At 40.9% G+C, this 23,714-nt stretch overlaps 1 protein-coding gene across 1 annotated transcript in view; it reads left to right on the top strand.

The window, feature by feature from the left end:
• The window catches only part of cep85l (centrosomal protein 85, like), a 317,796-nt gene extending 297,106 nt beyond the window's left edge, over positions 1-20,690 (top strand). The window contains exons 9-13 of the mRNA XM_059981465.1: positions 449-566; positions 6,109-6,159; positions 8,161-8,268; positions 13,798-14,023; positions 17,366-20,690. Coding sequence (XP_059837448.1) covers positions 449-566; positions 6,109-6,159; positions 8,161-8,268; positions 13,798-14,023; positions 17,366-17,526 — 664 coding nt within the window. The 3' untranslated portion in view covers positions 17,527-20,690. The remainder of the gene's footprint in view (positions 1-448; positions 567-6,108; positions 6,160-8,160; positions 8,269-13,797; positions 14,024-17,365) is intronic.
• The last annotated feature ends 3,024 nt before the right edge of the window (positions 20,691-23,714 follow it).

The raw sequence follows: 23,714 nt of genomic DNA, 5'->3' as shown, positions 1-23,714 counted from the left end.
AACCAAACAAAAATCATTTTTTTTTCATTCGTGCACTGTATCATCAAGTTCATATTTAAGTTTAATTAACTATACATGAATACCCATGAATACAGCCAAATGAAACAGCGATCCTCTTGGGCCAAGGTGCAAAACAGTACAAACAGTCACACACAGTACAAAGCGCATATAAGAAATATAAGACAGCAGTAAAACATGCAGTCATCAAGAATATAGATAGCTCAAGTCACTGATTGACATTTCCTATGCATTGATGATCCACAGGTGTTATTGGCAAGGACATCAGTTCTCAGTAGTCGGCAGCTGAACGGACGCACACACAGAATCGACCTTTCATTCCGCCGACCTTGTCCTGTTGAGCACGGATTTATAGCAGTTTAACTGTGTTTCTGTTTACCTTTGATATTCAGTGCCCTCATTATTTGCCTTCTGATGTTTTTAAACCTAGCCTACAGCAGAAGGTAGAAAAGTGCCTGGAAGATGGAGCTCGGCTTCCCATGCTGGACATGAAGCAACTCCAGAATGAGAATGACTACCTCAGGAAAAGGTGTGAACATGCCAGCAAGGTTCGTCTTGTCCACTTTCCTTCCTGTGTGATACCATTGTTGATAGTGTCACGTACCCCGTGACCACGTTACCACGTTACCAAACCAACAGTCATGGAATACACGTTGGAGCCTGGTGTTACTGTAACTAAGTGTTTTAGTAAACTAAGTAATACAGTACTATAAAATGCAAATATATGAAACAGGTTATCAATGATATATACAGACATGTGGAAATAGGAATCAAAACCAAGCTCTTTCAAAGTCTGGGGGTAAATGAATAGTTTTACGATGGTGAAGAGTTCAGTTTCCTTTAGGTCAAGGTAGTTGCTGGTGTACCGTGGGGGGGGGGGGGAGAGAGGGAGATATGATGTCATCTCCAATCTTCCCATTGTCTTCCTGTCCTGTTCTGGTCACCGACTGTGACCCCGTACAACCGTTCTTCAGTGGTAGACCTGTCACCCAGGCAAGGGTGGACACACAAACAAGCCCCCGCCGATCACACCTTCACACACCGTGAGCCACTGATTGATTTCCCCCTGAATCGATCCTCCATACCCCCATCTTCATGTGGGTGCACAATGCTCTTTCAGTGTCCCATGGTGTGTCTGCCTGTGCCTTAGAAGCTTTTTATCATCACTTGCTGGACACTGGCTGTCCATCAAACCAGCTGTCTTGCTGTCTCTGCAGGAATCTTACAAGCAGGCAGAAGTGTCCTTGGAGTAAAGGGTAAACAATCAGTCAGGGAGCCATAATATTAAATCATCTGTCTCTCTCTCTCATCTGTGCGGAATGCCTCCCCCCCCCCCATCTCTTTCTCTCATTAGCAGCATAGTTCACAGGGGGGTCAACTCTGGACCCCATCTCAGCCTGGTTTGCTCATCACAATAGAAACACTGATCTGTGTTCAAACAACCCATTGGGCCACTTCATCCAAGTATGTTCATGCAGTCACTTGGTGTTGTGAAATATTGAGGAAAATAATCCAGTTCCAAAGCCCCAGATTTGTTTATGACACCTGCCAACATCTACTCTTGATCACTTTAATACAGCCTTTTAGGAGGGAGTTTGAGTTTTTCCACATGCTCTCTGAAACGTACTTCCTAATGGTTGATTTGAGAGCACCAAGCAGTAGTTTTCCATTTGTTCTCCACCACAGTGTGACTTGTGTGCATTGTTCTCATCTTATGTCCTGTTGTTTGATGAATGCTTTTATTTATGCTTCTAATGCTCGCTCATATCCTTTGTTTCTGTGATGAGAACCTTTCTGGACCTGGTGTGTATGTTTAGGAGATAGGGAAGTGCAGGGGCCATGATCCAGGTGTAGGTTGTTGGGGCTAGGCAGACTGGTAGTATGATGCAGACTGCATGTATCAAAGGACTAGTTTTTGTGCTGTGGCGATCTGTGACTCCATTATCTCCAACTGCAGTTCTTAGCTCCAATCCCAAGATGGTTTAAAGGGTGATCCACTTGGCAAGGAAAGCTGCAGATACCAGCCATGTCTGCAGATCAGAGAGTGAGACGGAGAGAGAGCTCAGAGGGTAGCGTTATTGGGGATAACAGGGGAGTGGTGGTGGATAGATCAGAAGATCCAATATAGGTAGATTTATAGGAAGTTTCAGGAAGGATCAGTTCATATAGACCCTTTAGCCTGTGCTATCAGCCATGTTTTAACATTAAAAAGTGAACCAAATTATTTGAAGACCTGCTCTCTGTAATGGTCAGGTTGCCTCAATTCAACGTTTACTCTTCATTTACGGCCAAGTACAGTTGTGATTGCTTGAAGCTTTTTCTCTAGTAGTAGCATGCTGGGTCCTGACAACTTTGAAAAATATGGATGTTCTTGGAATCTATTGCTACTCCTCAATGCTTGCTTCAGTAACATCTTCTCAAAATTTATTCTTGGAGTCCAATAATAATTTTGGTACGTGCACCCCATTCTGTCTTAGGTTGCTGTATCCTTCTGATGGCCTGGTGATCAGCATATCATTTAGTACTGTAGAGGGCAGTCTAACCCTGGTTTTGTATAGATACAGTAAAACTTTTATTGCATCCCAATACTCTAACTTAAAGGCCAACATTTTATTTTCTGCAACTTTGCATGACTTACTTGCATGGTTCCTCAAGTCTCAGTGGACCTTGGCTACTACTTGTCTTGCCTGAGGAAATGCTCCATCCTCTCTTTTTTAAAATCCAAGATGAATAAATCATAAAGATGAGGAAGTCTGCAAAAGCTGGAAATTCAAAGCAGCACACACAAAATGCTGGAGGAACTCCACAGGTCAGGCAGCATCTATGGAAATGAACAGTCGATGTTTCAGGTCAGGACCATGCTTCAGGAGTGAGAAGGAGGAGGATGCCAGAATAAAATGGTGGGGAGAGGGGAAGAACGGTGGCTGGAAGGTGATGGGTGAAGCCAGGAAGGGTCTGCTAGCCTCTGACTCTTTGACCATGTACCCACAAGAACCACATATCTTCTCCAGCTCTTGAGCTTTCCCACTCACTTGGCTTCACCTATCACCTCCCAGCTAGCCTACTTCCCCTCCCTCCACCTTTTTATTCTCAGTCCTGAAGAAGGGTCTTGGTCTGAAACTTTGAGTGTCCGTTCATTTCTGTATATGCCGCATGACCTGCTGACTTCCTCCTGCAATGTGTGTGCTGCTCTGAATGAATGGTATTTGCTTGTACTGAAATCCCAGAGTCATAGTTTTCTCTGTATTGGTTGCAGGCAGAGGTTGATAGATTCTTGATTAGTCAGAGCAAGAAAGGATACAGGATGAAGGTAGGAGACTGGGGTTGAGAGGGAAAATGGATCAGCCATGATGAAATGATAATAGACAATAGGTGCAGAAGTAGACCATTCAGCCCTTCGAGCCTGCACCGCCATTCTGAGATCATGGCTGATCATCTACTATCAATACCCGGTTGCTGCCTTGTCCCCATATCCCTCGATTCCCCTATCCATAAGATACCTATCTAGCTCCTTCTTGAAAGCATCCAGAGAATTGGCCTCCACTGCCTTCCGAGGCAGTGCATTCCAGACCCCCACAACTCCTTAACTCTGTCCTAATGACCTACCCCTTATTCTCAAACCATGCCATCTGGTACTGGACTCTCCCAGCATCTGGAACATATTTCCTGCCTCTATCTTGTCCAATCCCTTAATAATCTTATAGGTTGCAATCAGATCCCCTCTCAATCTCCTTAATTCCAGCGTGTACAAGCCCAGTCTCTCTAACCTCTCTGCGTAAGACAGTCCGGACATCCCAGGAATTAACCTTGTTTTCCTCTCTCTGACTTAGCAGATTCCTGTATCTTATGGTATTTTAGTTTTATGTTCTTGTCAGCTAACCTTTCTGTCAACAGCAAATTTAGTTTTTGCAATTCTCTGTACCAGCCTCCCTCAACAATTTATAAATGGAGTAAGTAGTTGAGGTCCCTTACTTGTTAAAAAGGATCTCAATGTGGCATCTGAACATCCCACACCTTGTCTCTGGTTCTTGTCACATGGGCAGAGAATTTGAATCAATTTCAAGATCTCTTTTAACTGTCTCAAGAGGAACCTCAGAATCAGGTTTATTATTACTGGCTTGTGATGTAAAATTTGTTAACTTAGCAGCAGCAGTTCAATGCAATATATAATCTAGCAGAGAGAAAAAACATAATAAATAAATAAACAAGTAAATCAATTACATATATTGAATAGATTATTAAAAAGTGTGCAAAAACAGAAACACCGTATATTAAAAAAAGTGAGGTAGTGTCCAAAGCTTCAATGTTCATTTGGGAATCAGATAGCTGTTCCTGAATCACTGAGTGTGTGCTTTCAGGCTTCTGTACCTCCTACCTGATGGTAACAGTGAGAAAAGGGCATGCCCTGGGGGCTGGAGGTCTTTAATAATGGACGCTGCCTTTCTGAGAAACCGCTTCCTAAAGATGTCCTGGGTACTTGGTAGGCTAGTGCCCAAAATGGAGCTGACTAGATTTACAACACTCTGCAGCTTCTTTCGGTCCTGTGCAGTAGTCCCTCCATGCCAGACAGTGATGCAGCCTGTCAGAATGCTCTCCACAGTGCAACTGTAGAAGTTTTTGAGTGCATTTATTGACATGCCAAATCGCTTCAAACTCCTAATGAAGTATAGCCACCGTCTTGCCTTCTTTAGGACTACATCAATATGCTGGGACCAGGTTAGATGCTCAAAGATCTTGACAGCCAGGAACTTGAAGCTGCTCACTCTCACCACTTCTGATCCCTTGTCTTACTCTTCCTGAAGTCCACAATCAGCTCTTTCGTCGTCCTGACTTATCAAATACCTTTAGTGAATCTTAACAACAACATCCTTAGAAATTCCACTAACAAGAGAAAATATGCAGATGTTGGAAATCAAAGTAATACACACAAAATGCTGGAGGAATTCAGCATGCCAGGCAGCAGCTATAGAAAAGAGTAAACAGTCGACATTTCAGGCTGAAACCCTGATTCTGCTCTCCTGACCTTATTCTTCAAAATATTCATTCTTCATTGTGAATTGCTCTTTACAAATCCATCTGTGGCCTCATGAAAATTTAAGGCAATTAGTCAGTCTAATCAACTAATAGACTTCGGCAGTAGTGTCTTGAAAAATGGATGTTTCAACAATTGCACCTGTCACTGTCTCTCAGCCAATCTGAAAGAAATGCTCCTGATTTGAGGAAGTGCACTCAGGGCATCTTCACTCACATCCTTTAAAATCCTGGAATGGAAATGATCTTGTTTTTGGTGCTTTAGTTTCATTATATTCACTATCACTATTATTTTGGTTATGTTAGTCCTTGCTTCTTTGCAGCTCCCAGGTTTATCAAATCATTGGAAACTTAGTCCACAGAGCTTAAATATGTAAGATAGAAATGGGGATGGACTCATTTATCAGCTAATTAAATGATAAGCTCACATGAAAAGCAGAGTCGATGATATCTGTTAAAATAAAAGTAAGTTTTTTTAAAAAATAGATTGGAATTGGGTTTCACATTTTTAAATTTATGGCTGGAAATCTCTCCCTCCCTCCATCCATCCATCATCAGATCCCTTCTATCCCCTTATCATTTGCAGCTGTGTATGCTGAGCTTGTTTCTCTTATTTGTCCTTATTTCAATTAATCTCTCCCCTCCTTCACTCCTTCCCTTTGTCTTCTCCTATCTTGCCCCTCTCTCCCCCCCCTCTTTTTCTCCCTCCCCCTATGCCTCCTCCAAGTCCTCAGGGAACCTTGCTTTGTCCTGATCTTCCCACTTTTGTCCCCCACTGTCTTTTTCTTCCATTTCTCCGATTCCTCCACACTATTTAAAATCACTCAGGAAGCACCAGTACAGTGGAATGCTCGAGACCAGTTTCACTGAAAACAATTTTGTGGTTGTGTAAACATGTCTGCTTCTTTGACATACCCTCTTTGTAGAAGCAAACAGCAAAGTGTTGCTAATGGTAAAAATGCCAGGTTGGTAACAAGCAACCTGAATGAACAAGGCTTGTCAGCCTGGAGTCAATGTACTGTTGCAAAACTCCTTTGGTTTTCTTTTCTTGGTCTACAGGTGATTGACAATCAAGAACAGCAAATAGAAAAGTCCAACCTGGAGAAAAAGGTAATCAAGCATCTTAGAATGTGAGCAGGCATTTGTTAAGAAACTAACAGTTATTGACAAAAATTACCACTGGGGATTAAGGCCATGATCTCCATGTCAGCACCATATGCAACTGGTGCTATTGGCACAGGCAAGTCTCGCTGTGCACTTGTAAGGAATCCTGAGTGTGAGCAATCTCCTTTTCACCAGACGACTTGGGCAAAGTATCCAGAGGTCTCAGTCTCTATGTAGGAATTCAAATCAGTTTGAAAAGTCAGCTTAACTGGATTCAAAATGTGTTCATCCCACTGAGGCTCTGCTAATGTGGAGAGAGAATTTCCCTTTATCTGTACATTTGTGTGAGCTGCTCTTGGGGAATTAACATTTTGATAAAGGAAAGTCATGACATACCTGGATTAAACTTCAGTTGGGCCATGTTTGGAGTACTGCACGCTGCGGAGGCCACCACATTGCTGGAAGGATGTGACAACTTTGGGAAGGGAGCCTGGATTAGAAGTATTAATCTGAGAGTTTGGACAAATTTGGAAAACTGTTTTTCCTTGGGAATGACTGAAGCTGAGAGATATTTATGAAAATATAAGAGGAAATAGATTGGGCAGGCATTCTTTTATCCCCAGATATCAAATATTAGAGAACATAGCTGTAAGGTGAGAGGGAAAAGTGTAATCACAATGTAATTTGCTTTTCTTTTAAACGTAGAGTTTGGCGCCTGGAATGGGCTGCCAGGGCAGGTGGTGGAAACAGATACAAAAGACACATGTACAGGCAAGGGTTGAAGAGATTATAGACTGCGTACAGACAGAGGGGATTAGTTTAAACTGACATTTTGATCAGCACAGACACTGAGCGCCAATGAGCCTGGTCGCTGACGTTTGTTTTGTGTTCTTCAGCTGTATCCTTTTCTATCCCATTCTATAAATTGAATAAGTTTGAACTTGTATGGATGAGTGGGAAAAGATATTACATAAGTGCTATTTCATTAAGTCAATTTCATGAAAAAAAAATTACATTATTTGCATATTAGAGAATAAGAGAATTTGAACATTAATACACATAGCTTGTTAGGAATATTGAGTACTGTCTTGGATTCCCCAGTGTGGAAGAACATTTATAAAGTTTATTTAGAGATTTTTATAGGATGATAACTATTTATAAAAGTAAAGCATTTTTAGTATTATATGTTAAGAGCTCAGTCAAATTTAAGAGCATAGGATTCAGAATAAAAGGAATGAAAAAAAGTTATATTTATGTCTGATTATTTTTGCCAAGTCTTCACAAAGTTGTCTGTTGAATTTATAAACTCAACATAATTCATGGCTTCTGATAAATACACAGAGGAGGATGGACATTAGTTGCTTGATTAGGGAATGGACTTCCCAATGTTGATTGTCTTTGGTGGTTATATTAGAGCATCAAGGACAATGGTGGGGGGGGGGGGGAATGCAGAGATGGAATGATAAAAATAGAGGAATCCAGCCAGAGTCGAAGAGGAGGATAGCTGCAGGATGGAACAAAAGGTAAGGACCAAGTCTTGTATAGACATCCTTTCACCAGATTTTAGTCACCAAGCCCAATGGAGCAGGTCAGGTTAATCCCTTCTAATTCATGTAGGAAGACATTTCTCCTGTTTCAGGGAAAAATCCAGCATGTGCTGCCATGGACCTTGTAAGCAGAATGAGTTCAATAAAAATTCAAAACTTGTATTATGTTCCATTTGATGTGACTGAGCACTTTCAGGTGGTTAGGGCATCAATAAACATGAAACATCGGCAATATTTTTGATATGTGCAACTTGTGCAGTGAGTATATATGAGATTTAGCAATTGTTAGTAATTAAATTGTTCAGCTCAGAACAGAAAATTTGGTCCTTATGAATAAATTTTGAGACCACTATAGTACCTCCATAATCAAATCCTTCAGCATGCCAATGAAAGAAGTCAAGTTTGATGTGGTAATGCTAATTTGCCAGATGTTCACCAACTGCTGTAATACATTTTGAAGGCTTTAGAGGAAAGGTTGGCACAAGAAAAGTTCGCCTCACAGATGTTTCGGAAGGAACTTGGAGAGACACAGAGAAACCTGCAGCTGTTGAAAGACCTCATGGAAGACGTGAGTGAACCTTTTGGGTTGCCTGTGGTTGATATTGGGTCTAGTTGTATATCTCAAAGACAAATGCAGTTATAATGAATGGAAGTGACATTTTTAATCTTAAGGTAAAGCTAATTCTTATAGCAAAAATAGATGTTTATTGTTCTTAATTTCTAAGGGATGGGCCTATTCTAATAAATATGACAGTTAAATTGGGAAGCTATTTTTTTTGTTGAAACTATTTTGCTGAAGCAATCACCAAACCTAGCACAGCTACTATTGATTGGAACACTACAACACATACACACAGGTCCTTCAGCCTCTCTAGTCTGTACCAAACTAGGCAAGGAAGTCCACAGAATCTGCTGTCTGTTCCCCTCACTATTGAGTCCCCTATCACTACCATTCCCTTCTTCTCTCTCTTTCCCCTCTGCACCACGGACCCATGCTCAGTGCCTGTAACGTGGTCGTCGTGGTATTCTCCTGGGAGGTCATCCCCCACAAAAGTACCCAGAGCAGCATACATGTTTTTGAGGGGAATGGCCACAGGGATGCTCTGCTCTAACTGCCCATTTCCATTGCTTCTGACAGTCACTCAGCTACTTGTCTCCTGTAACTTCAGGGTGACTACTTCCCTGTAACTTTGATCAATTATCTTCTCACTCTCTGTACAAGCCGAAGGTCATCCAGTTGCTGCTCCAGATCCCTAATACGGTCTTCAAGGATCTGCGGCCTGATGCACTTCACGCAAATGTAGTTCCCCCAGGGGACTCTGGGTCTCTCCATTCTCCATCATAGGCCTACATTTCTCTGTATATCTGAATTAGGTTTAATATCACTGGCATACCTCATTCCTGTTGAGTTCTCCAGTGTACTGCTGTGAATCTGTTGTGAAATCTGTTGTTTTGTGGCAGCAGCACATTGCTATGCATAATACTAAAAAACGATAAATTACCATAATAAATATATACTGTAAAAAAGCTTTAGTGCAAAAAGAGAGAAAAGTAAGAAATAGTGAGGTAGTGTTCTGGGGTTCAGTGTCCATTCATACATCTGTTGGCAGAGGGGAATAAGCTATTCAACTTTCTGTCTAAACTTCTAAGCACCCCAGGAACAACAATGTCCTTTTCTTGGGCCCTCTAGCCTCCACCTTGACATCAACAGAACCCCACTGAGTACAGGATTAAGCTCCATACATTTTTTGTCTATTGCTCTACAGAATCCTTCCTTAATAAAGGATTTTATTGAAATAAAATTGAACAACACTCTCTTGGTCACGAGAGCTGGAAATTAAATTTCCTGAAGAAGGGTCCTTAACCCAAAACATCAAGTGCTTATTCATTCCATAGCTGCAGCCTGACCTGCTGAGTTCCTCCAGCAATTATTTTTTTTTTGTGTGTATAGCAATAAAGAGCTAGATTTCAATTTTCAACAGTGCACACAGAAACCTGAAATACAGTGGCAGCCAGATGCAAGGACATCCACCATCAAGTACAGTATTCTTTGTGGCCTGGGTCGAGGTGCCAGAAACACTTTACACCAGATGCAACTGGCCCATTACCATCTGTTAGAAATAGATTCTGCATTTATAATTAGTTTCCATAAAGTTGAAGTGAATCTACTTAATTATTTTAATAATTGAATTACATTTTTATTCATCTGTTCCTAATATTAGTTGCAAACACAATATCAAAGACAAGGCACTGGCTACATCCAGTGAAATCTGGCCCAATATCTTTGTGGCTGTTTAAAAGGAACTTGGACAAATGCATTGCAGAAAATGATGGGTCTGCTGTCCACAGACTGTGCATTCCAAATCCTAATGTGTTTGGTATTCAAAGTTAGTCAGAGACTTTCAAAACTACAATGTGACCATTTTTGGAAGCACATTTGGCAAGTCTTTCAAACATCAAGTCATAAACACTAGAGATTCCGCAGATGCTGGAAATCCAGAGTAACACGCTGGACGCTGGAGGAAATCAGTAGGTTAGGCAGCATCTATAGAAAGGAATACTAACCAGTTGATGTTTTGGGCTGAGACCCTCCATCAGGACTGGAAAGGAAACAAGCCAGAATAAGGTGGGGAGGGCAGGGAAGGGAGTACAAGCTAGAAGGTGAACCAGGCAAGAGGGTAGGTAGATGGGGTGGGGGGGGAGGGGGAAGCAGAATGAAGTGGGAAGCTCAGCAATGATAGGCGGAAGATGTAATATTCAATGCACAATCATTTCCAAGTCACAGCTTAAAAGATTAGATCATTAATATTTGGACTCAATAATGTGTATTCTAGGAGGCAATTACAGTTAATATATTCTTGACATGGAATTTTTTGCTTCAACAGGAAATAGATAACAATGGTCTTTATTGTGAAGGAATCCTGGCTGCTGATAAATTACTCACTGTAAAGAGAGCAGTAAACCAGCTGCGATTTTATAATACCATCATCACAATTATTGGAAAGATAGATTTATTCTGCTGCTTTTTTTAAAATGATGCCACAAACAACAATTTTGTTTGAGTAAGGACAGCATTGAGTAAAGTTGGTGAATCTAGGTTCACAGCTCTGTGAAATGTGAGACAAGCGGATGGAGATAATCAACCAAAAAGTTATGTTAAATTTGGCAAAGTATAAGGAAGTCCTTTAGCAACACATACAACACGCTGGAGAAATTCAGCAGGTCAGGCAGCATCTATGGAAATTAAAGCACAGTCAAGGTTTCAGGCCTCCTTGATAGTATTGTGCATGTCTCCTGCCAGCAATACTTGTTTTGCCCAGGAAACCTATACTCAATCACGCACACAATGCCACTTTTGTCCATTACCACAGGGGTGTCAGAGGAGTGTAGATGGACTTTGGGCAACATTAGGATTCAGGAGCAGCGGAGAGCATTTGCTACAATAGTGGAAGAAATTTGAAGAGATGAGGGTTAGGCAGTTTTGGAAAGAAAGTGAGACATCAGGGAATGAGTCCAGGGAATGATTAGGCCAGAAACTATTGTTAAAAATAGCCCACCTGGTAGTGGAGTAAGTGCGCTAGTCCTCTTCAAATAGTCTAGTTCAGGGTGAGTGGCGACACCTTGTTTGGGCCTAATGCTATCATTTGACGACTGCTAACTTCTGTAAGTGCAATTTTTTTAATGCGTTAACCAAAATGATTTACAGCTCAGGATATATAGATTTATTTTTGCAAGCAACAGGGAGACCATAAAACAAAGGAGCAGAATTAGGGCATTCAGCCCATTGAGACTCGTCCATCGTTCAATAATAGTTGATTTTTTTTCACAACCGCATTCTGCTGCTTTTTCCCCAGTAACCCTACTACAAATCAATATCTGACTAATCTCTTCAAATGCACTAGATTACTTGACCTTCAACAGGCCCCTATGGCAGTGAATTCCATAGATTCACAAACTTCTTGTTGAAGGTTCCTCCTCATCTCAGTTCTAAAGGGATGTCCCTTTATTATGAGACTGCACCCTCTAGGTTCTATACTCTCTCCTTATTGGAAACGTCCTCTCCAAGACCATTCTACCAAAACCTTTCAGTATTCAGTAGGTTTCAATAAGATCCCTGCTTCATCCTTCTGAGTTTGACCAAGTACATGCCCAGAGCCATCAGTCTCTCCTTGTGTATTAAACCTTTCATTCCTGGGATCATTCTAGCGAACCTCCTCTGAAACCATTTCTTCCTTAGCTACAGAACGCAAAGTCACTGACAATATTTCAAGTGTATCTGACTGACACCTAATGAAGCCTCAGCTGTGCTTTCTTGCAATGCAAGGCAAGCATTCGGTTTGAGAATAGAAATTCATCCCAAAGTGAATGTTCCTATTATATTTGCCTTCTTTCCTACTGACTCAAGCTGCAAGTTGACCTGTAGGGAACAAGGACTTCCAAGTTCCTTTATATTAATACAAAGAAGCTAAATCAGCTACATTTCACGGGGAGTTTGAGGAGATTTGGTATGTCACCAGAGAGACTGGCAAAGGTCTACAGGTGTACTGCAGAGGGCATTCTGGTTGTAACACTACCTGGTATAATGCACAGGATTATATAGAACAGGCCCTTCATCCCAGCATGTTGTGCCAACCACATTACTTACTCTAGAAACTGCCTAGAATTTCCCTACCACATAGCCCGCTAAGTTCAATGTACCTATCTAAGAGTCTCTTAAAAGACCCCATTGTATCCGCCTCCACCACTGTCACTGGCAGTGCATTCCACGCACCCACCCCTGTGTGAAAAATTTACCCCTGACATCCCCCTTGTACCTACTTCCAAGAACCTTAAAACTATGCCCCCTCATGTTAGCTATTTCAGCCCTGGGAAAAAGCCTCTGGCTATCCACACAATTAATGCCTCTCCTCATCTTATACACCTCTATCAGGTCACCTCTCATCCTCCGTTGCCCAAGGAGAAAAGGCCAAGTTCAGGCAACCTGTTTTTCCATGAGGCATGCTTGCAACCTAGGCAACATCCTTGTAAGTCTCCTCTGCACCCTTTCTACGGTTTCCACAACCTTCCTGTAGTGAGGCGACCAGAACTGATTGGATTGAAAGAACTGCAGAGGGCTGCAGACTCACCAGGCCGATCGTAGGAGCATCCTTCCCCACCATTGAGGACATCTTCAAGAGGTGGTGTCTCAAGAAGCTGGTATCCATCATTAAAGGCCCTCAGCACCTGCCCCCCCCCCCTTCATCACCGTCATCAGCGAGGAGATACCGAGCCTGAAAACATTTATTTATTTGTTTATTTATTCCGGCCCTTCAAGCTGCACTGGCCGGCAATCCCCTGATTTAATCCTAGCTTAATCATGGAACAATTTACAACGACCTACTAACTTACAGACCAGTTTGCTTTTGAAATATGGGAGGGAATCAGAGCACTGGAAGGAACCCACGCGGTCACAGGGAGAACATAAAAACTCCTTACAGACAGTGGTGGGAATGGAACCTGGGACCCCTGTACTGTAAAGTGTTGTGCTAACCATTACTCTACCAAGCCACCCTAATATGGGAGGGGGAAATATGGCTTATTTTGCAGTTGTTGCTTTGCTGTTTGGTGTGTTCTGTGTTGTTCTATTGAACATGGTGTGCAAGGACTGTTGGTGCTGGAATGTGTGGCAACTCTTGTGGGCTGCCCCCCATCACATCCTTGGGTGTGTTGGTTATTAGTGCAAATGATGCATCTCACTGTGCATTTCGATATACGCTCAATGTTTCAGGAATAGCTTCTTCCCCTCCAGCATCAGATTTCTGAATGGCCCACAAATTGTTATTCCTCTTCTGCACTATTGATTTAGTTTTTATTGTAACTTATAGTAACCTTTTTCTCTTGCCCTGTACTGCTGCCACAAATTTCACAACATACGTCAGTAATAATAAACCCAACTCTGAATTGTGAGTAAATCATTAAACCAAAAATCTGCCAGTTGTCTTAAAAGGATGCACAGTTTTAATCAATGCATCTCTGGCAGGTTGGAAATGGACAACATATATTTACTTGGATGTAATTCTATGACATGCAAATTGAATCTATTTTCTTGCCTTTAAAGAATTCATCAAAGAACCAAAGGACAGCGGAAGAAAACTCAAATTTAGAAGAACGATCACAGGAAACTGAGAAGCACAAGCACTCCTCAGCTGACGAGAGAAGAGCCATCCAGATGGTGCTGAAGGAAATGTCTAATTGCCTGCGTGATCTGCAGGCACTGTGCAATATTCTTACTCAGAGAGCACAGGGAAAGGAGCCAAATCTTTCACTGTTACTTGGGATACAATGCAAGTATTCATTGAACATATTATTGATTTTCTATAGCTTGGTAGATAATTAGACTGGGGTGTATTGACACAATTGGATGCATCATTCCTAGTTATTTTACAATAATGACAGCTTTTAGTGAATGACCTCACTGGCCACTCAGTCCTATGCATGCCCATTTCAAAAAGCACAAAACTTCAGGAATCCATGCCTTATGGATGTTAATGTAGCTTTAAAATACTTAGATGATCTTCTACCCTTAGCACCATTATCCCGTGCTGACTCCATATCTTTTGATTTTATGAATATCTGAAAAATCCAGCCATCTTTATCTCTCAGCCCTGAAAAAGTGAACCTAGTAGGGCAAATTAAAAGGAGGATGGTAGGGGTTTTGGGGGATATAGTCAGGTTAGGTGAATGGGTAAGGATATGAGAAATGGAATATAAATATAAAACAAACATGAGGCCCTGTGACAGAATAAGTAAAAGGTGGAGGATTTTTAAATTGCAAGAGATTGAAAGGTGTTGGCTTTCAGATAATCCCGAATGTTCATTGCCACAGGTGGCTGTGGAGGCCGAGTTATTGAGTATATTCAAAATGGAGTTTGATAGGTTCTTGATTATTCAGAGTGTCAAAGGTTACAGGGGGAAGGCAGGAGAATGGGGTTGAGAGGGATAGTAAATCAGCTGTGATGGAGCAGACTCAATGGGTAGAATGGTCTAATTCTTCTCTTTATGGTCTTATAGTACTGGAATCACTCTTAAGTTAACAAACAATTGGGAAGCCAATCTCTACATTACAAAAGGAAGTATATAAAGGGTAAAGACCTCTTACCCCAAATATTACAGACCCTTGGTTGGATCACACTTGAAATATTGTGCATCGATCTTGTCTCACTATTCATGGATGTATATCCTCGAGATAGGAGGGCAATGCTGACGCGCAGCTAGCGACCATCATTATAAAGATATTGCAGTGAAGACCAGTGAGTGCAGCAAATAGGATAGTTGCATTTAAGGCCTGGTTGGACAATTGTGAGAGAAGGGAATAGAGGGTTAAATTAAGTTATTGATTCAAGGACAGGACAGGAAGAGCTTTAAGTGCAACATAACAGAGGCATGGATTACTTTACACTGTAGAAATAGTTTCATTTCCTTTCTATAGCTAAATTACTGAGATACATATCCTCTGAAGAATGATATTCCTACAGTGATTTTATATTATGTTTTCCTCCCACAGAGGCTGCTCGACATTCTGAGTTGTTCCTGCTGATTGTCACAGTTGCATCATAATACATTGCATTATATATACATATATGATCAATGCTTGGCCCCAAACAACTGAATTTTAAATTTCAGATGCCAAGATTAATCTCAAATGAGAGGGGCAGGGAGACAAAAAATTTGTCCTTTCTAATAGCTACAGACCCCACAACTAACCTGAGTTAAAGGGGCATTGTACAGATGAGCGCTACACCAGTTGCCTCCATCTCTCACGGTTGTGGGCGAGTACCTGGGTTACAGCAAAGTTCTCTCTGGTCCTCTCAGCAGCGTTATCTGCCCACTTCTTCCACTGTCTATCCCCTTTTTCTTTATCCCTGCACTGTTCCTTGAAAAATGGTCTTTGAGAATCCACTTGATCTTGTTATGTGGCCATACCATCTCAGTTTCCCCTTCTTCACTGTGGACAGTAGATCTTCATAGTGTCTCATGTGCTGGATGACTGTTCTTCGTACTCCGTCGTTTGAGCCTTCTGAAACATCTCATTTCTACTGCCTGGATCTTCTTTTCCATTTCTGCTGTCCATGGGTTGCATGCGCACCAGAAGATAGAGAGCACAAGTGCACACAGGAGTTTCAACTTGGATCAGAAAGTGATGTTATTGTCTCTCCAGACTGGGTTTAGTTTAGCCAGCATTGCGTTGTTTGGGCTGTTCTTCTAATAGGAAGTTGAATTTATTACCGACTATTTGGATTCCAGACACAAAATTGGAGAAGTTCAAGCAATAGAGTATTGTCATGAAGGGAATGTTAGTTGAGCTCACCTCCCCTACTGGGGCATAGGCCACAAAGAGCAGCCCGCCAGGGTCCTCTGTTCTGGGCTAGACTTCCAAGTTGCCTCCAGGTGAGGCCATCTTCTGGGTGTTCCTGGGGTGTTCTTTGACCAGCCTTTCTTAGAAGTTTGATCAGCCCTGTAGCTTCAACAGACTTGTGGCTACCACCACACAACTTCATATGTCTTCCAGGTGAAGATCCTTCCTTTCTCAGGAATGAGGTCTTTAGAGCTTCTGTTGATGTTCTGTAGCACTGGATTTTCACTAGCCCAATGCCCAACATACCTTAAGACCATATGACCATAAGATATAGGAGCAGAAGTAGGCTATTTGGCCCATCGAGTCTGCTTTGCCATTCAATCATGGGCTGATCCAATTCTTCCAGTCATCCCCACTCCCCTGTCTTCTCCCCATACCCTTTGATGTCCTGGCTAATCAAGAACCTATCTCTGCCTTAAATGCACCCAATGATTTGGCCTCCACAGCCACTTGCGGCAACATATTCTACAGATTTACCACCCTTTGACTAAAGTAATTTCTCCACATTCTATTCTAAATGGATGTCCTTCAATCCTGAAGTCATGCCCTCTTGTCCCAGACTCCCCTACCATGGGAAATAACTTTGCCATATCTAATCTGTTAAGGCCTATTAATATTTGTTATGTTTCTATGAGATCCCCCCTCATTCTCCTGAACTCTGGGGAATACAGCCCAAGAGCTGCCAGATGTTCCACATATGGGTAACCCTTTCATTCTCGTGAATCTTCTCTGAACCCTCTCCAATATCAGTATATCCTTTCGAAAATAAGGAGCCCAAAACTGCACACAAAACTCCAAGTGTGAAGTGCCTTATAGAGCCTCAACATCAGATCCCTGCTCTTATATTCTATGCCTCTAGAAATGAATGCCTTCTTCACCACTGACTCAACTTGCAGGTTAACTTTTAGGTATCCTGCACAAGGACTCCAAAGTCCCTTTGCATCTCTGCATTTTGAATTCTCTCCCCATCTAAAAATAGTCTGCTCATTTATTTCTTCCACCAAAGTGCTTTTGTAACTGGTTTTTTGGACCGTCCATGGTGGAGTTCATAAAGGGAATCAATGATAAAAACTAATCAGGATGTCAACTTAAAAACAGAGCCAAACCTATGAGTATTGTAACAAATAAAATAAATATATAGATAGTCACTATTTAGCATGAGTGGGAATATGATATGGGGAATTACTGAAATAACATACAAACAAGTAGACCCTCTCTTTGTGATGAATTTTTGTAGTAATTCAAGTTTTCTGTGCCTTTTGTTTCACAGCTTTGCAGTGTTCGGGTGATGAAGAGAATAACCACAGTGATGAATTTCTTTCAAAGAAGCTAACCGATGTCTATCAATTACGGAAAGATATTGACGAATTACGGACCATAATATCTGACCGATATGCTCAGGATATGGGTGACAACTGTATTACTCAGTGACAGCATTTTTATCTTGTAAGCACTTTTATCCTGAGGACTTTCATTAAATAGCCATAAAGCAGCATTGCAACTAATGTCTGAATGAGCCAAGAACGAAGCTTTGTTGAAAGATGGTGTTATGGAATGTACAAATATTTAACTCTTGGTTCTTAACCCCACACCCCAACCTAAAACTACTGAAGGTAAAAACTGATTCCGACAAATCTGATTTAAATTAAAGCTATTTTATTTGATTAAGAGACTGTATTTGAATCTAGTGATACAACTCAATATATTTGAGTTGGCTATGTGGCATTGTTCAGACTGGTGAATTTGACTTTAGATTTTAACTTTCAAAAGTTTGAACTTTCAAGGGCTTAAATGCCAAGCAGGCACAGAACACAACTGATTAGGAAACTGTGATTTAATCCCCATTTTTTTTAATGGAGTTAACCTGCAGAAGATTGAAGCTTTACAATTTGCTAATATAATAAGAACTGAGCTTCTGTGCAGCTCTTGGACTTGGTTATGATGTTTGATTTTGCTTCACCAAGGTTGATTAGTTGTTAATATTCAATGCCTACCTTGCACATTAGAGTACTGACTTAAAGTGCCAGAGATGTGCAGGTGCTTCTGTAAATTAAGACACATCCTCCTTGAAAGGAAGGGTGAAACACTGGAAACATTGTTTTACTTAAAGTGTGGAAGATACCTATTTGAACAATTAACTTGTGTAGTTGATCTGAAAACAAACTATGAACATAATCTGATCATTGCTGGGCAAAGTTATCTTCCAAGTCACAACAATACTTGGGTTTTACTAGATAATACCAAGTAAAAATCCATCTCCACACTCTGCTTATTTTTATGGTAAGATCACCAGCCTCAGAATTTCACTCACTTTTTCAAAGAAGAGTCCTTCATAGTCAGCACTGAATAACAGGCTGAATGACGTCTGAAAACACACCAAGCTGGAATGATCAAATCTTGGGGAGAGCAACTTGTGTAAACTATATACTAAAAAAAATAGAAACAATTCACAGTTCATTGTGATTTACTATATATGGTATTCTCTCCGCACTTGCTGCAGCCAGTAATTGACTGAAAAAAATGTTGGAAGTAACAAAGATTATTTTCTAAATAATAAGGGTTTAGGAACACAGAAATGTTCACTGATTAGCTTAGGATTAGAATTAACACAAGCACTGAAAATTACATCAGCCCTAAAGCAGAAAGGTTATCTATAGCATCCTTCTAAATAGAAGCAAAAAGTTACTACGATTAGACTCGTAGTGAGAAAGATCAAAATTTTTCTTTTCCCATAATGGTTAAACACCAAAGAGTATAGATCTGTATTTGAAGTCATGTGGGAATGTAATTCGAGCTCTGCTACTTTAATTGGTTTAAAGACAAATTTAATATTGACATAGAAACAGATGTAGTTATATAAAAGATCAGCTCCAGATAGGAATATGCATAATGATCCAAAGTTCCAAAGTACGTTATTAAACTAACACTGGAACATGTTCTGTTTTGTATAAAAGTGAAAAGTAGGAAAATATTTGCAAACTCTCAATGCTACTTTATATGAAATGAAAGGCAAGATTAGTAGATCAGGTTAGCTACTTGCTTTGTAGGGTAGTTCACTGAGCTTGGAGGTTAACTTGCTAACGTTTCACCTCCAGTTCAGGTGATATCAGAGTGCAATTGAGTGTTTCTGCTGAGTGCTCGTGTATATATTGGTCTGACGCGTTGTTCTGATTGGGTGCTGTCTCACTGGCCGCCAGTCTCCAATAGACCCAGCAGAGACGAGCGGCCAGTGTGACAGCACCCAATCAGAACGGGTCAGACCAATATAAACATGAGCTCACGGCAGAAACAACACTCAATTGCGCACCGATGATGCCACCTCAATTGGCGACGAAACATTTGCAACTGAACTTCCAAGCTCGGCAAACAGTCCTGCAAGCAAACTGCGTCATATAGTGGAAGGACAGAGCATTAGTCATCAGTGCTTAATGATGGAAAATATTCGGGGAAAAAAAAAGCACAGGGATAACTATTGGATTTTCTTCTTCTCTTATGAGAAGGCACAGGCATCTGGTATCTTTCATCCCACAGATGAGAAAAATAAATCAGCATATTGGGGAAAAAATGGTATTGCTTTTGGTGCATCAATAGTCTGCAACACTGTGTGCCATTGCAAATGGAAATTGATTATGCCTAGAGCAAAAGAGTAAATAATTAATTGGTTCTTTCCACATCACCACTGCAATGCTTTTTTAATTTAGTATAGCAAATTGGATTTCGAGATTGTTTTCTTTTTAAACTAATAATTAGACAAAAATCACTCTAGAAAGAGATGACTTGCTAAGTAAACAGAGTGACGGTGATAAATATATTTGTTATTTTGAACAAAATTCTACCAAAGGAATTGTGGAATATAAATTATAAAAATGCTTTGGGTGTTCTAATTTTATAGCATAGAAAACCATTGACATTTTCTGCTTTGGAATTCATACTGCGGCAATCTAGAAGTATGTGAAATAACCAAAAACGCTGTTCCTGTGTAATGATAATGATACCTTTCTACTCATCTCTCCACATACTACACACAGGCACTTGATTATGAACTGAGATAGAACATTTAAATACTTAGGAAAAATATTTCACTTTGACCTGGTGTTGATTCCAATTGATTCCAATATGTAGTATAGCTTCCGTTCTCACAGAGGCCTCTTGTCCAATTGGTTACATAAGCTCGCCATCTTTTTCTGCATATATTCTTCTTCTCAAAGTAGTCTTTCTGATCACCTTTTCCAGAATTTCCACTGTATATCTACACTTTTCTTAATGTTACCACATATTATTCAGCCTAAAAGGTCAGAAAGCGAATCTCTCTCTTTTTTGTATTCTTGGAGTCTGTCAACATGCCTAGTTTTATTGGATTAGGCAACACGAGAAACAAGTTTCTGATTTTTTTTCGAAATCATTAACCATGCCATATTGTATGGCGTAGGTGATCATGGTCTCACGATCATGAATGTTCTTGGCAAATTTTTTCTTCAAGTGCTTTGCGATTGCCTTTTTCTTGGCAGTGTCTTTTTGCAAGGCAGGTGACATCAGCCATAATCAATACTCTTCAGAGTATTCTGCCTGGCATCAGTGATCGCATAACCAGGATTTAAGATGCTCATACGACCAACCACCACCTGCTCCCATGGCTTCACGTGACCCTGATTTGTGGGGTGGGGGGAGGGGGATCAGCAGGTGGGAAGAACCAAGGGTGACCTTCAGGCAAGCAGAGGGAAGGAGTGCCTCACACCTCCTTTAGTAGAGGCATATCTCCACCCAACCACCTAATCTCATAACTTCACTTAACATCCCTGCAGGAGCCAATGAAGAGCACAAGTCTTTATTTCTTCCTTCCTGGTCCAGCTATCTCAATGGTATTCATTTTTACCCTGAATGTTAATTTAGATACAGATTTATGTACATCAAAACTGCATCATTTTTGTCAGCAACCAACACACCTGAGGGCGTGCCACACAAATGCTGCCACACAGGCCGGAGCCTTCATAGCATGCCCATAATGCTCAGCAGAACAACACAGAACACAACGTGCAACAAAACAACACCAGCAAAACAAGCCCTTCTCCTCCCACCCATTCACGTATGTTGACAGTACTCCAACTCCAGGACTATCTCTAGGCTTCCATTCTCCTTTAATTATAGTTCCAGTTATGGGATGATCCATTTCAGTGCTCTTTATATTCAGTGACAATATCAAACCTACAAAGTACACTGACCCACAAGAGCCAAAGTGTGGCCTGGTATAAAAGTTTTTGGGCCCTGGGAATTAGTGACATAGAAATGTATCAATTTTTTTTTATAGTCAGTTTTTCCATAAGCCACCATTTAGCTAGTGTTAAACCATGACACCTTGCTCAAAATCCCCCACAACTGTTCCATTGTCCAAGTTTATCTTTGTCGACCGATGTGAGAAAAGATGTAATGGGAAGGGGACAAGGTAATGAATGATTTGCAATAGCACAATTGTGACATTTTAACAGCAGCTCAGACTCTCACCCAATTTCCTTGGTGCACTATACCCAGCCTACCTTCTGAATCTGGATTTCCTTCAACATGTCCCTTGCCTCCTTGCTCATACCTGTTTGCCATGAGTTGAGAATCTAACCTCATCGGTCACTACCAATCCTTTGCATCCTGAGCCTAATGGTCTGCCCATAAATTACTTACTGATGGGTGACCCAATATTCATTATAAACAGTTCAAGAGCCCATTGACTCATCTCACCTATCACCTCCTCCAGGTTCCCTATTCCTTCCCTTTCCCCACTTCCCACTCTTATCAAATTCCTTCACCTACAGCCCTTTACCTTTCCCATCTACCTAGCTTCACCTATCATCTTCTAGCCATCCTCCTTTTCCCCTGATCTTTTTATTGTGCTGTCTTCCTCTTCCTTTCAAGCCCTGAAGAAGAGGGGTTTCGGCCTGAAATATTATTTGCATAGATGCTGCCTTGCCTGCTGAGTTCATTTAGCATTTTGTGTGTAGTGTTCGAGAGCCTAGAGTGTTGTGTGTACTATTGTGTAACTGGTTACACTTCCCAAACTTTAAATCTATTTCTAACCATAAACTATGCACCTCATAACAAGGGAATCATGGTGATTAACTGAAATAAATACAATTTTTAACTCATTTTTAATTTATAAGAAAGGGAAGAATCTCAGTCAAAGAGCCTTATACAAAGACATGGTATGATAATAGAAAATTACTAACTAGCACTTTGAAAAAAAAGGATATATTTTGCTGTTTCTACTGTTTTTAAAACAAGTTTACAGCTGAGTATTTTAATACCAAAGTTCTATTTATATTACACTTTGTAAATATTATAACAGCTATTTTTTCACTTGGTTTTTATATGTACAGAAATGCAATAAAGTTTTTTATATAATGAAAATAAAGTTAGTTGCTCAAAATGAATGTTGCTGTAATTTCATAAAATTTTAACTAACCAGATCCAAACTCATTATAAATTTATTTATTGAGATGAGGAGCTGATCAGGCCTTACTGGCCCTTTGAGCCACGCTGCCCAGCAGTCCCTCAATTTAATCCTAGGCTAATCACAGGACAATTTGCAATGACCAATCAACCTACCAATCAGAACATCGTTGCACTGTGGGAGGAAACTGGAGCACAGGGAAGAAACCCACCCCGTCACGGGGAGAACGTGCAATCTCCTTACGGGCAGTGGCAGGAATTGAACCCGGGTCACCTGTACTGTAAATCAAAATGTAAGCAGGTGATATTAGAGTGGAAGGGGTTAGATGTCACCAAGTACATTATGTACACAAGACCTAGTCGTAGGCAGATTCATCCACAGTAGCTCAATTGTATTCATTTAATGCAGTTGTTCAATTAATTATTCACATTATATTTACATCCTAATTACCAGTTAAGACACATCGGAAGTTTGACTGAATCAGTCACAATGCAGCATGGTTACAAGAATCTGTTGATACTGCAGTCAGCGCATAAATTTGTAACTTGAAGTTTTCTCAGCAACCTAACCACACCGGTCTAAACAGTAGCCACGTTCTCAAACCAATCACCACAGCCCGCAAAACACTAATACAGTTTGCAAAACACTCAAAATGACAAATACTCACAGCAAAAGTGAATAATTAACTTAAAACCATAGCATTACATCACTAACACACACCATCCTTCTCACTGAAGCATGATGAGAGAAACCCCCACCTCCCCTGTTTCCTTGGCTGTGTAAGTCCAGGGAATACACTTCCAGTCCCGTCAAACCTGTCAGATTGAGTTGGCTCTCACCCCAAATCCTGGTTTGCGTGGCTTCTGTGTAATTTGCTACCCTGTTCCAACTCAGTGCCAAGAAACAACAGACAGCACGCTGCATACGATTAAAGGATATTTATGAACCTTAACTAAAGGGTTAGTAAAGAAAAGTAAAACAGAAAAAGGGCCCATTATAATTAAACCGTCAAAGTGCACATGTTGAAGCTCAGCTTTTCCAAGAGTCATATTCACTGATCCTCTGTCGACCCCAGCACCTTGCTCCATCAAATCATGGTCCCCCCACCAGGTCAAATTTTATGACTGGTTCTCTCCAACCTCCTCTCTTCATCTCCAGATGAACAAAGGCCCCCAGCTCACAC

Source organism: Hypanus sabinus, chromosome 10, assembly GCF_030144855.1.
Source record: "Hypanus sabinus isolate sHypSab1 chromosome 10, sHypSab1.hap1, whole genome shotgun sequence".
Taxonomy (NCBI): Eukaryota; Metazoa; Chordata; class Chondrichthyes; order Myliobatiformes; family Dasyatidae; genus Hypanus; species Hypanus sabinus.
This window is presented reverse-complemented; position numbering and strand designations above follow the sequence as displayed.